We start from the raw sequence: 14,171 nt of genomic DNA, 5'->3' as shown, positions 1-14,171 counted from the left end.
GGAGGGGCTGAGAGGTAGGGAGAGAGAATCCCAAGCAGGCTCCAAGCTGTCAGCACAGAACCTCACAAACCATGAGATCATGACCTGAGCGGAAATCAAGAGCCAGACGCTTAACCAACTGAGCCACCCAAGTGCCCCTCTATATTCTTTAATAATTGCTTTGGCAAACTAATTACAATTTCTGCAGTAGAATTCCATTATATTTGCATATAACTAAGCTTCATTCTTCTTAAAGTAAATAGAGCTAGAAAATAGTAAAATTCCTTAAAACTGTGTTTAACTTTTTTCTTTTTTTTAAATCCATTTCAGAGTCTGAGTTGCAAGAACTCTCTGAAGTGCTTGAACTGCTTTCTGCTCCTGAACTAAAAACCCTGGCCAAGACCTTCCACTTGGTGAATCCCAATGGACAGAAACAGCAACTCGTGGACACCTTTCTCAAATTGGCCAAACAGCCTTCAGTCTGCACTTGGGGAAAAAATCAGTCTGGAATCGGTGCCGTGATTTTAAAAAGGTTTTGTTGACCGTCATAACAATAAAAGCATTTAAAATGTTGATAGCACATATTAACTTATTATAACAGTACATTTTTTCAAAATATAATTACTTGTTTCAGTTGCAGTTAGATTAAGAAGTCAAAAGAGTATTACAAGGCTTATTACAATAGCCTGGATTCTTTCTTGGTTTATTATTTATAATTCTTGTAGTACTATATTTGGGGCAAGAAATTTCTAGGACCAAGAAAAATTAGGAGGCAATAGGCCTTTATTAGTAAATTCTAGTATTTTATTATTCAAGAAAAATGCAGTTTTGGCTGCTGTTCCTACAGGATTTAAGGGTAAACTATTCAGTCAAATATTTATTTTAGTCAACTTTTTATTGAAGTGTAATCTGCCAGTCTTAATATGCAACTATTTTTGAGTTTAGACATAAAATTTACTAAAAACTGTGGTTTGTTTCTTTTGCTTTTTTTTTTTTAATTTTTTTATTTTGAGAGAGAGAGAGAGAGAAGGAGAGCATGGGTGGGCATGAGTTGGGGAGGGGCAGAGACAGAGAGAGAGGGAGAGAGAATCCCAAGCAGGCTCCATACTACCAGCACAGAACCCAACGTGAGGCTTGATGTCATGAACTATGAGTCTATGACCTGAGCTGAAATCAAGGGTTTGATGCTTAACTGACTGAGCCACCCAGACACCCCTCTTTAGCTTTTGTGACAACCTTGAACTGTTTCAGTTTGGGAAAAATGTGAAAACTTTAAGAATTTATTTCTTCTGCTCACATGATCTATAAAATACAACTATAATAACTTTAGTCTGGGAGTCCACTGTTCTGGAATTGTTGAGGGTGAAGTGAGTGATGCTTTTGAAAATACTTTAAAACAGTGTCAGTGTTATTTATTTTGTATAATATATATGTTGTGTGTATCTGAATACACACAAAGATATACATGTGTTTGTGCACAGGTAACTTTCGGCTGTTACTTGCCAAGAGCCCATCTTTGTTGGGAAGATATTATAAATACTACTCTTTTATAAAACATAGGTATAAAAAATTATTAAGAAAATTGTCACTACTAACACTTCAAAAAGTTTATACTGTATCTTTTTAAAAAAATATTTTAATTATGTATTTAGAGTTAATTGGCTTTAAGATCCACATGGTTGTAGTATGTTAAATCTCTTCAAAGTCCTTTCTTTTTAAGTTGTTTTTAAAGTTTTTATTTTACTTCCAGTTAACATAGTATTATATAAGTTTCAGGTGTACAATATAGTGATTCAGTACTTCTATACAACACCCTCTGGTGCTCATCACAAATGCCATGTTTAATCCCCATCACATATTTAACCTATCCCCACACTTCCCTTCTCTCTGGTAACCATCAGTTTGTTCTCTGTAATTAAGAGTCTGTTTCTTGATTTCTCCTCCCTCTTATTTTTTTCCCTTTGCTCGCTGTTGGTTTTATTTCTTAAATTTCATGTATGTGTGAAATGACATGGTATTTGTCTTTTCTGGCTGAATTATTTCACTTATCATTATACTCTCTGGCTGTATCCACATTGTTGCAAATGGCACAATTTCATTCTTTTTTATGGCTGAATAATATTCCATTGTATACATATACCACATCTTTATTCATTCATTAGTTGATGGACACTTGGACTGCTTCCATAAGTTGGCTGTTGTAAATGATGCTTCAATAATCACCGGGGCACATACGTGCCTTCGAATTAGTGTTTTTGTATTCTTTGGGTAGATACCTAGTAGTGCAGTTGCTGGATCCTCCTCTAGTTCTATTTTTAACTTTTTGAGAAACTTCCATACTCTGTTCCAGAGTGGCTGCACTACTTTGCATTCCCACCAGCAGTGCAGGAGAGTTCACCTTTCTCCACATCCTCCCCAACACCTGTTGTTTCTTATGTTGTTGATTTCAGCTGTTCTGACAGGTGTGAGGTGATAGCTCATTGTAGTTTTCTTTTTTTTTAAGTTTATTTACTTATTTTGAGAGAGACAGAGAGCAAGTAGGAAAGGGGCAGAGAGAGGGAGAGAGAAAGAATACCAAGCAGGCTCCGCACTGCCCGCGCAGAGCCCGATGTAGGGCTTGAACTCACAAAACCGTGGTATCATGACCTGAGCTGAAACCAAGAGTCAGACGCTTAACTGACTAAGCCACCCCAGTGCCCTCTCCTTGTAGTTTTGATTTGCATTTCCCTGATGGTAAGTGATGATGAGCATCTTTTCATGTGTCTGTTGGCCATCTGAATGTTTTCTTTGGAGAAATGTCTGTTCATATCTTCTGTTCATTTTTTTTTTTTTTTTTGATATAAACTTCAACAGATTTTATTTTATTTTTTTTTTTTTTTTATGAAGTTTATTGACAAATTGGTTTCCATACAACACCCAGTGCTCATCCCAAAAGGTGCCCTCCTCACTACCCATCACCCACCCGCCCCTCCCTCCCACCCCCCATCAACCCTCAGTTTGTTCTCAGTTTTTAACAGTCTCTTATGCTTTGGCTCTCTCCCACTCTAACGTCTTTTTTTTTTTTCTCCCTTCCCCTCCCCCATGGGTTCCTGTTGAGTTTCTCAGGATCCACATAAGAGTGAAACCATATGGTATCTGTCTTTCTCTGTATGGCTTATTTCACTTAGCATCACACTCTCCAGTTCCATCCACGTTGCTACAAAAGGCCATATTTCATTTTTTCTCATTGCCACGTAGTATTCCATTGTGTATATAAACCACAATTTCTTTATCCATTCATCAGTTGATGGACATTTAGGCTCTTTCCATAATTTGGCTATTGTTGAGAGTGCTGCTATGAACATTGGGGTACAAGTGCCCCTATGCATCAGTACTCCTGTATCCCTTGGGTAGATTCCTAGCAGTGCTATTGCTGGGTCATAGGGTAGGTCTATTTTTAATTTTCTGAGGAACCTCCACACTGTTTTCCAGAGCGGCTGCACCAATTTGCATTCCCACCAACAGTGCAAGAGGGTTCCCGTTTCTCCACATCCTCTCCAGCATCTATAGTCTCCTGATTTGTTCATTTTGGCCACTCTGACTGGCGTGAGGTGATACCTGAGTGTGGTTTTGATTTGTATTTCCCTGATAAGGAGCGACGCTGAACATCTTTTCATGTGCCTGTTGGCCATCTGGATGTCTTCTTTAGAGAAGTGTCTATTCATGTTTTCTGCCCATTTCTTCACTGGGTTATTTGTTTTTCGGGTGTGGAGTTTGGTGAGCTCTTTATAGATTTTAGATACTAGCCCTTTGTCCGATATGTCATTTGCAAATATCTTTTCCCATTCCGTTGGTTGTCTTTTAGTTTTGTTGGTTGTTTCCTTTGCTGTGCAGAAGCTTTTTATCTTCATAAGGTCCCAGTAATTCACTTTTGCTTTTAATTCCCTTGCCTTTGGGGATGTGTCGAGTAAGAGATTGCTACGGCTGAGGTCAGAGAGGTCTTTTCCTGCTTTCTCCTCTAAGGTTCTGATGGTTTCCTGTCTCACATTTAGGTCCTTTATCCATTTTGAGTTTATTTTTGTAAATGGTGTGAGAAAGTGGTCTAGTTTCAACCTTCTGCATGTTGCTGTCCAGTTCTCCCAGCACCATTTGTTAAAGAGGCTGTCTTTTTTCCATTGGATGTTCTTTCCTGCTTTGTCAAAGATGAGTTGGCCATATGTTTGTGGGTCTAGTTCTGGGGTTTCTATTCTATTCCATTGGTCTGTGTGTCTGTTTTTGTGCCAATACCATGCTGTCTTGATGATGACAGCTTTGTAGTAGAGGCTGAAGTCTGGGATTGTGATGCCTCCTGCTTTGGTCTTCTTCTTCAAAATTCCTTTGGCTATTCGGGGCCTTTTGTGGTTCCATATGAATTTTAGGATTGCTTGTTCTAGTTTCGAGAAGAATGCTGGTGCAATTTTGATTGGGATTGCATTGAATGTGTAGATAGCTTTGGGTAGTATTGACATTTTGACAATATTTATTTTTCCAATCCATGAGCAGGGAATGTCTTTCCATTTCTTTAAATCTTCTTCAATTACCTTCATAAGCTTTCTATAGTTTTCAGCATACAGATCCTTTACATCTTTGGTTAGATTTATCCCTAGGTATTTTATGCTTTTTGGTGCAATTGTGAATGGGATCAGTTTCTTTATTTGTCTTTCTGTTGCTTCATTGTTAGTGTATAAGAATGCAACTGATTTTTGTACATTGATTTTGTATCCTGCAACTTTGCTGAATTCATGTATCAGTTCTAGCAGACTTTTGGTGGAGTCTATCGGATTTTCCATGTATAATATCATGTCATCTGCAAAAAGCGAAAGCTTGACTTCATCTTTGCCAATTTTGATGCCTTTGATTTCCTTTTGTTGTCTGATTGCTGATGCTAGAACTTCCAGCACTATGTTAAATAACAACGGTGAGAGTGGGCATCCCTGTCGTGTTCCTGATCTCAGGGAAAAAGCTCTCAGTTTTTCCCCGTTGAGGATGATGTTAGCTGTGGGCTTTTCATAAATGGCTTTTATGATCTTTAAGTATGTTCCTTCTATCCCGACTTTCTCCAGGGTTTTTATTAAGAAAGGGTGCTGGATTTTATCAAAGGCCTTTTCTGCATCGATTGACAGGATCATATGGTTCTTCTCTTTTTTTTTGTTAATGTGATGTATCACGTTGATTGATTTGCGAATGTTGAACCAGCCCTGCATCCCAGGAATGAATCCCACTTGATCATGGTGAATAATTCTTTTTATATGCTGTTGAATTCGATTTGCTAGTATCTTATTGAGAATTTTGGCATCCATATTCATCAGGGATATTGGCCTGTAGTTCTCTTTTTTTACTGGGTCTCTGTCTGGTTTAGGAATCAAAGTAATACTGGCTTCATAGAATGAGTCTGGAAGTTTTCCTTCCCTTTCTATTTCTTGGAATAGCTTGAGAAGGATAGGTATTATCTCTGCTTTAAACGTCTGGTAGAACTCCCCTGGGAAGCCATCTGGTCCTGGACTCTTATTTGTTGGGAGATTTTTGATAACCGATTCAATTTCTTCGCTGGTTATGGGTCTGTTCAAGCTTTCTATTTCCTCCTGATTGAGTTTTGGAAGAGTGTGGGTGTTCAGGAATTTGTCCATTTCTTCCAGGTTGTCCAATTTGTTGGCATATAATTTTTCATAGTATTCCCTGATAATTGTTTGTATCTCTGAGGGATTGGTTGTAATAATTCCATTTTCATTCATGATTTTATCTATTTGGGTCATCTCCCTTTTCTTTTTGAGAAGCCTGGCTAGAGGTTTGTCAATTTTGTTTATTTTTTCAAAAAACCAACTCTTGGTTTCGTTGATCTGCTCTACAGTTTTTTTAGATTCTATATTGTTTATTTCTGCTCTGATCTTTATTATTTCTCTTCTTCTGCTGGATTTAGGCTGCGTTTGCTGTTCTGCTTCTATTTCCTTTAGGTGTGCTGTTAGATTTTGTATTTGGGATTTTTCTTGTTTCTTGAGATAGGCCTGGATTGCGATGTATTTTCCTCTCAGGACTGCCTTCGCTGCGTCCCAAAGCGTTTGGATTGTTGTATTTTCATTTTCGTTTGTTTCCATATATTTTTTGATTTCTTCTCTGATTGCCTGGTTGACCCACTCATTCGTGAGTAGGGTGTTCTTTAACCTCCATGCTTTTGGAGGTTTTCCAGACTTTTTCCTGTGGTTGACTTCAAGCTTCATAGCATTGTGGTCTGAAAGTATGCATGGTATAATTTCAATTCTTGTAAACTTATGAAGGGCTGATTTGTGACCCAGTATATGATCTATCTTGGAGAATGTTCCATGTGCACTCGAGAAGAAAGTATATTCTGTTGCTTTGGGATGCAGAGTTCTAAATATATCTGTCAAGTCCATCTGATCCAGTGTCTCATTCAGGGCCCTTGTTTCTTTATTGACCGTGTGTCTAGATGATCTATCCATTTCTGTAAGTGGGGTGTTAAAGTCCCCAGCAATTACCACATTCTTATCAATAAGGTTGCTTCTGTTTATGAGTAATTGTTTTATATATTTGGGGGCTCCGGTATTCGGCGCATAGACATTTATAATTGTTAGCTCTTCCTGATGGATAGACCCTGTAACTATTATATAATGTCCTTCTTCATCTCTTGTTACAGCCTTTAATTTAAAGTCTAGTTTGTCTGATATAAGTATGGCTACTCCAGCTTTCTTCTGGCTTCCAGTAGCATGATAAATAGTTCTCCATCCCCTCACTCTGAATCTAAAGGTGTCCTCAGGTCTAAAATGAGTCTCTTGTAGACAGCAAATAGATGGGTCTTGTTTTTTTATCCATTCTGATACCCTATGTCTTTTGGTTGGCGCATTTAATCCATTTACATTCAGTGTTATTATAGAAAGATACGGGTTTAGAGTCATTGTGATGTCTGTATGTTTTATGCTTGTAGTGATGTCTCTGGTACTTTGTCTCACAGGGTCCCCCTTAGGATCTCTTGTAGGGCTGGTTTAGTGGTGACAAATTCCTTCAGTTTTTGTTTGTTTGGGAAGACCTTTATCTCTCCTTCTATTCTAAATGACAGACTTGCTGGATAAAGGATTCTTGGCTGCATATTTTTGCTGTCTAGCACCCTGAAAATCTCGTGCCAATTCTTTCTGGCCTGCCAAGTTTCAAAAGAGAGATCAGTCACGAGTCTTATAGGTCTCCCTTTATATGTGAGGGCACGTTTACCCCTTGCTGCTTTCAGAATTTTCTCTTTATCCTTGTATTTTGCCAGTTTCACTATGATATGTCGTGCAGAAGATCGATTCAAGTTACGTCTGAAGGGAGTTCTCTGTGCCTCTTGGATTTCAATGCCTTTTTCCTTCCCCAGTTCAGGGAAGTTCTCAGCTATGATTTCTTCAAGTACCCCTTCAGCACCTTTCCCTCTCTCTTCCTCCTCTGGGATACCAATTATGCGTAAATTATTTCTTTTTAGTGTATCACTTAGTTCTCTAATTTTCCCCTCATACTCCTGGATTTTTTTATCTCTCTTTTTCTCAGCTTCCTCTTTTTCCATAACTTTATCTTCTAGTTCACCTATTCTCTCCTCTGCCTCTTCCATCCGAGCTGTGGTCGTTTGCATTTTGTTTTCCATTTCCTTTAAAGCGTTTTTCAGCTCCTCGTGCCTGTTCATTAGTCCCCTGATGTCTGTAGCAAGAGATTCTCTGCTGTCCTGTATGCTGTTTTCCAGCCCAGCGATTAATTTTATGACTATTATTCTAAATTCACTTTCTGTTATATTATTTAAATCCTTTTTGATCAGCTCATTAGCTGTTGTTATGTCCTGGAGATTCTTCTGGGGTGAATTCTTCCGCTTGGTCATTTTGGATAGTCCCTGGTGTGGTGAGGGCCTGCAGGGCACTTCCCCTGTGCTGTGGTGTATAACTGGAGTTGGTGGGCGGGGCCGCAGTCCGACCTGATGTCTGCCCCCAGCCCACCGCTGGGGCCACAGTCAGACTGGTGTGTGCCTTCTCTTCCCCTCTCCTAGGGGCGGGATTCACTGTGGGGTGGCGTGGCCCGTCTGGGCTACTTGCACACTGCCAGGCTTGTGATGCTGGGGATCTGGCGTATTAGCTGGGGTGGGAAGGCAAGGTGCACGGCGGCAGGGGGGGCAGGCTTAGCTCGCTTCTCCTTAGGTGATCCACTTCAGGAGGGGCCCTGTGCAGCCGGAGGGAGTCAGATCGCTGCCGGAGGTTTGGCTCCGCAGAAGCACAGAGTTGGGTGTTCGCGCGGAGCGAGCAATTTCCCTGGCCGGAGCCGGTTCCCTTTGGGATTTTGGCTGGGGGATGGGCGGGGGAGATGGCGCTGGCGAGCGCCTTTGTTCCCCGCCAAACTGAGCTCTGTCGTCCGGGGGCTCCGCAGCTCACCCTCCCTTTGTCCTCCAGCCTTCCCGCTTTCTGAGCAGAGCTGTTAACTTATGACCTCCCAGACGCTAAGTCGCGCTTGCTGTCGGAACACAGTCCGTCAGGCCCCTCCGCTTTTGCAAGCCGGACTCGGGGGCTCTGCTTGGCCGGCGAGCCGCCCCTCCGCCCCGGCTCCCTCCCGCCAGTCCGTGGAGCGCGCACCGCCTCGCCGCCCTTCCTACCCTCTTCCGTGGGCCTCTCGTCTGCACTTGGGTCCGGTGACTCTGTTCTGCTAATCCTCTGGCGGTTTTCTGGGTTATTTAGGCAGGTGTAGGTGGAATCTAAGTGATCAGCAGGACGCGCGGTGAGCCCAGCGTCCTCCTACGCCGCCATCTTCTTCTGTTCATTTTTAAATTGGATTATTTATTTTTTGGGTATTGAGTTTTGTATGTTATTTATGGATTTTGGATACTATTTGATATGACATTTGCAAGTATCTTCTCCCATCCCATAGATTGTCTTTTAGTTTTGTTGATTATTTCTTTTGCTGTGCAGAAGTTTTTTATTTTGATGTAGTCCCAATAGTTTATTTTTGCTTTTGTTTTCCTTGCCTCAGGAGACATAACTAGTAAGAAGTTGCTACAGCCAATGTCAAAGAGGTTACTGCCTGTCTCCTCTAAGGTTTTTATGATTTCCTGACTCACATTTAGGTCTTTAATCCATTTTGAATTTATTTTCATGTATGGTGTAAGGAAGTGGTTTCATTTTTTATTCTTCTGCGTGTTGCTGTCCAGTTTTCCCAACACCATTTGTTGAAGAGACTGTTTTCCATTGGATATTCTTTCCTGCTTTGTCAAGATTAATTGACCATATCATTGTAGGTTTATTTCTGGATTTTCTGTTCTATTGATCTACGTGTCTATTTTTGTGCCAGTACCATACTGTTTGGATTACTACGGCTTTGTCGGTGCCTGGCTGGCTCAGTTGGTAGAGCATGGGACTCTTGATCTCGGGGCTGTGAGTTCAAGACCCACATTGGGTGTAAGGATTATGGATTACTACAGCTTTGTAGTATAACTTGAGCTCTGCACTTGTGATGCCTCCAGCTTTGCTTTTCTTTTTCAAGATTGCTTAGGCTATTTGGGTTTTCTGTGGTTCCATACAAATTTTAAGCTTGTTTATTCTAGTTCTGTGAAAAATGCTGTTGGTACTTTGACAGGAATGGCATTAAATGTGTAGATTGCTTTGGGTTCTACAGACTTTTTTTTTTTTTTTAATTTTTTAACGTTTATTTTTTGAGAGGGAGAGAGACAGAGTGTGAGCAGGGGAGGTGCAGAGAGAGACAAGGAGACACAGAATCTGAAGCAGGCTCCAGGCTCCGAGCTGTCAGCACAGAGCCCAATGCGGGGCTCGAACTCACAAGCTGTGAGATCATGACCCGAGCCGAAGTCAGATGCTCAACTGACTGAGCCACCCAGGCGCCCCGGGTTCTACAGACTTTTAACAATATTTGTTCTTCCAATCCATGGGCATGGAATGTCTCTTCAGTTTCTTTTATTAGTGTTTTATAGTTTTCAGAGTACAGGTCTTTCACCTCTTTGGTTAGGTTTATTCCTAGGTACCTTATTATTTTTGGTGCCATTGTAAATGAGGTTGTTTTCTTAATTTCTTTCTGTTGCTTCATAATTGTTATATAGAAATGCAGCAGATTTCTGTACATTGATTTTGTAACCTGCATTCTAAATCCTTTCTATAATTGCATTCATTACATATTTTTTGTTAACCTTATATAACATTTTATAAGTAAGTGAACATTAAAATTAGCAAGCAACACTCTCAGTATAAGCACTAAGCATATGAACAGAAATAAAAGAAATAAGGTTAACTTTTTTTTTTTTTTATTCCTAACTTTGGACTTGTAGGAAGGAGCATAAGATTCTCAAGGCTATTTTAGTTGTACTAAAATCACTGTCCTTCAAGACTGTACTTTATTTCTTCATTTTGTTTTAGAGCCTTGCACTGGGATCTGTCTCTGACAGCCCCATGTGAGGGCAGTGTCTTGTTATCTTACTCTGCTGTTATCATGAAGAAACAGAAAAAGGCGCATCATTTACACTTTCTTCATCCCAGTAGATAATCACTGTTCATTTTACCATGTTTTATGGTTCCTTCTGAACTCGGAGACTTGGCTGACTGCATTGCTGGGGCTCTGAATGAAGATGGAGGAATTGGACTCTTTTTATCAGTCTCTGTGGATGAGTGGTTCTCAATTAAATGGTGGTGTGATAAGAATCTCACCCCTGTCCCCTCATGCCTCTGGTGGTGGCATTGATTCCTACAACACCCCTAGAGATGCAGCACTTCTTTTAGGTTAATAGCTTCTGGGGGGTGACTTTGCTCTCCAGGGAACATCTGGAGGTATTTTTGATTGTCGTGATGAAGAGGGAAGTGGGTGCTGCTAGCATTTAGTGAGGCCAGTGATGCTGCTGAGTGTCCTGTAATGAATACCCTCCTCCTGTAACAGCGCCCTCCTCCCCAGCAAAGAATTGCTGTGCCCAGATCTCGATAGTGCCAAGTTTGAGAAACGTTGATCTATTTTTTTTAATGTTTATTTATTTATTTTGAGAGAGAGCGTGAGTGTGCACGTGGGAGGGGCAGAGAGAAAGGAGAGAGAGAATCCCAAGCAGGTTCAGTACTATCAGCACAGAGCCTGATGTAAGGCTCGATTCCATGAACCATGAGATCATGACCTGAGCTGAAATCAAAAGTCAGATGCTCAACCAACTGAGCCAACTGAGCCACCCAGGTGCCCTGAGAAACACTGTTCTAGATGGTATCCAAGTTGTGAGAGCTAGAGGGTCCATGTGGCCCTGAATTTAATTCAGACCTCCAAACCTACCTTGAAGGCATCCAGAATCAAACCAGGATTTACAGCGGTTACCCTGGAGTGGAGATGCCTCTGGACCACTTTGCACACACAGAACAGCACCAAATCTTGGTACCACTTCTTGGTGCATGAAAATATGCTGCCTAACCAATAGCCTTTGATAATGACATTTTGTTTTATTTTTTCAAATTTTTAAAAAAGTAATCTCTGTGTCTAACATGGGGCTCAAGCTCACAACCCCAAAATCAAGAGTTGCATGCTCTACTAAGCTAGCCAAGCACCCCAATAATGACATTTAAAAAAAAATAACTATTATTTAGTCTGAATTGTCACTTGTCAAGAAGTGAAAATTGCTCATGTCAGATAGGTAATACTTTTATGAGTTTTCCTGGTATTTCACACATTGATGACCAGTGTAAACCCTGTCTTGCCCTTTTATTGAGCCAAACCATGTGTGAAACTATTTGGAGATAACATTTTATTTAATCTTCACCATGTCCCTAGGTAGGCTCTGAGCCAAGAGAGGTTAAGTTATGCTCCAAAGTCACACAGCTGGAAGTGGTAGATTTGTTTTAGCTTAGAATAATGAATGCAACTTATCTTTATTTTATCTAAAAGTAATTTGTAGGGGCGCCTTGGTGGCTCAATTGGTTAGGCATCTGACTCTGGATTTCAGTTCAGGTCATGATCTCAATGTTCATGAGTTTGAGCCATGTGTCAGGCTCCATACTGTCAGTGTGGATCCTCTCTCTGTGATTCTCCCTCTCTGCCCGTCCCACACATGCGTGCTCCCTCTCTCACAAAATAAATAAACTTAAAAAAAATGTATAAAAAATGAATGTTAATAGATGAGAATAATTTGTAAAATCTAACATCCAAATGCTTGTAAAAATACCAGAAATTTATTTCTATGTTGTACATTTTTCAGAGCTAAAGATTTGGCAGGAGAGTCACTGAGAGTCTGTAAAGGCCCTCGGGCTGTGTTTTCCCGGGTCTTGCTGCTATTTTCATTGACGGATTCCATGGAAGACGAGGAAGCTGCCTGTGGTGGTCAGGGACAGCTTTCTACTGTGCTTTTGGTCAATCTTGGCCGAATGGAGTTTCCTAGGTACACCATCAATCGGAAAACCCAAATCTTCCAAGATAGAGATGATCTCATCAGGTAAGATGATATTAACTCATTATAATAGCTGTGTGACTGAATGTATGTAAAAGGTTTTATTATTATTATTTACCAGTTACAATAGAAACAGAAGTCAATAGCCAAAACAGTTTTTGAAGTTTTTTGTTTTTTGCTATCCTTCTGTCCCATTGTATACGTTTCTAAGACTATAAGAAGAATGTAGAAACATACCTAGATTAAGGTTGACAAAACCAATGAGCTTTGAGTTAGAAACTTTTCCCTGGCTTATATTCCCAAATAGCTTTGGCGGACACATTTTGTAAATACAGATAATTTGAACAAACCTGCCTTGTGAATATCTTGTTGGTTCGAACAAGGCTGAAGATGAATGTTTTCATGTAATAATGACTTAGATAAAGTGAATACTAACTTGTGTGCTGTATACTTGAATCACACACATGATAGTTTAGAAATTATCACTGATGTATTTTGGTACATGGACTCAGTGAATGTTTGGTTTGACTGGCCATAGAAGGTTTTGGTAGAGAGTGGTATAGGTCTTAGAGGAAAAAAAAATACTTAGATTTCCTTAAAAAAAAACACATCACTTAACAAGAAAAATTAATTTGAATTCCTAAAATGGCACTTTTGATTCTTGACTTAAGATTTATGACTCAAATGTAACTGAAATAGATTCTGATCTCTGATTGCAGGAGAGTTGGTTATGTGTTGTCTAATGTGTGCTTTAAAAAATAACTTATTGAGGGGGCAGCTGGGTGGTTCAGTTGGTTTAGCATCTGACTCTTGATTTCTGCTCAGGTCACGATCTCACGGTCTGCGCAGACAATGCGAAGCCTACTTGGTACTCTTTCTGCCTCTTTCTCTGCCCCTCCCCTGCTTGTGCTTTCTCTCTCTCAAATAAACATTTAAAAAAAATTAAAATAATTTACTGAAATTATTGAATCAAAGCAGCATCAGTGTAAACTGATTCCAGCCCAGTTTGCTTAGCTCTCAGGAAGCTCACTGTCTTGTTGGTGTTTGATTGGAATAAAATCTTCTAATAAGAGTATTTCCTTACTCTGGTTTGAGTTGTCCCATGTCTTTTACCTTTTCATTTTTAGTGACTTGCTGCTGTTCTCTTTCATGAGACTGTGTATGCTGAAACTAAGTTCCAGTCTCTCTGTACTAATGACCTATAAGACCATTCTTTGCCTCAGTTTCTTCATCTGTGAATAGGGAGAATAATAGTGTATTCCTCCAGATCTGTGTTAATACATGTAAAGTGCTTAGTCCTTGGTCCCTGGGGATTGCTTAGTATGTCCTAGTATTATCATTGTCCTTATTACTGGTATATCTAAGGGAGATTACTTTTTAGTTCTATGATTGACAAGTTCCATGGTTGACAAGTTCAAAAGTGGGGGAGCTAGGGTGAAAAACTAAACCATCCTAGATTCTTGTGAGAAAGTAGGTATCCTGTAAATAAAAAAAATAATTAAAACTTCTTTTGTTATGCAAAGGACATTAGCATGTTAATGAAATTGGATTTAACTGACTTCAGGAATGGTAGTTATATAATACCTGGTGATATGATACCTAGTCTGAGAAATCTTTTTGGCCACCTTGGTACTTAAAATAATTTATCCTGTCTTTTCTTTTTTCTCATTTATTCAACATATATGAGTTGATTGTTGAGTACCTATTATGTGCCTCGGTGGTGGGGTTACAACATGATTAGATGGGGTTTTGCCTCCATGGGGTTATGTTTTCCTAGGGGAGATAGAAAATAAGAATA

General features: G+C 39.9%; 1 protein-coding gene across 5 annotated transcripts in view; it reads left to right on the top strand.

The window, feature by feature from the left end:
- The window catches only part of FAN1 (FANCD2 and FANCI associated nuclease 1), a 41,253-nt gene that overhangs the window by 5,866 nt on the left and 21,216 nt on the right, over positions 1 to 14,171 (top strand). For all 5 annotated transcript variants that reach the window (XR_006963426.1, XM_047086755.1, XM_047086756.1 and 2 more), the window contains exons 4-5: positions 310 to 511; positions 12,185 to 12,418. Coding sequence is in view for 4 of the 5 variants with exons in the window: in XM_047086755.1 (XP_046942711.1) it covers positions 310 to 511; positions 12,185 to 12,418 (436 nt within the window). In the remaining variant the exon portion in view is untranslated. The remainder of the gene's footprint in view (positions 1 to 309; positions 512 to 12,184; positions 12,419 to 14,171) is intronic.

Source organism: Lynx rufus, unplaced genomic scaffold, assembly GCF_022079265.1.
Source record: "Lynx rufus isolate CCGP_SWC_20201006 ecotype Redwood Valley unplaced genomic scaffold, mLynRuf1.p SCAF_21, whole genome shotgun sequence".
Taxonomy (NCBI): domain Eukaryota; kingdom Metazoa; phylum Chordata; class Mammalia; order Carnivora; family Felidae; genus Lynx; species Lynx rufus.
This window is presented reverse-complemented; position numbering and strand designations above follow the sequence as displayed.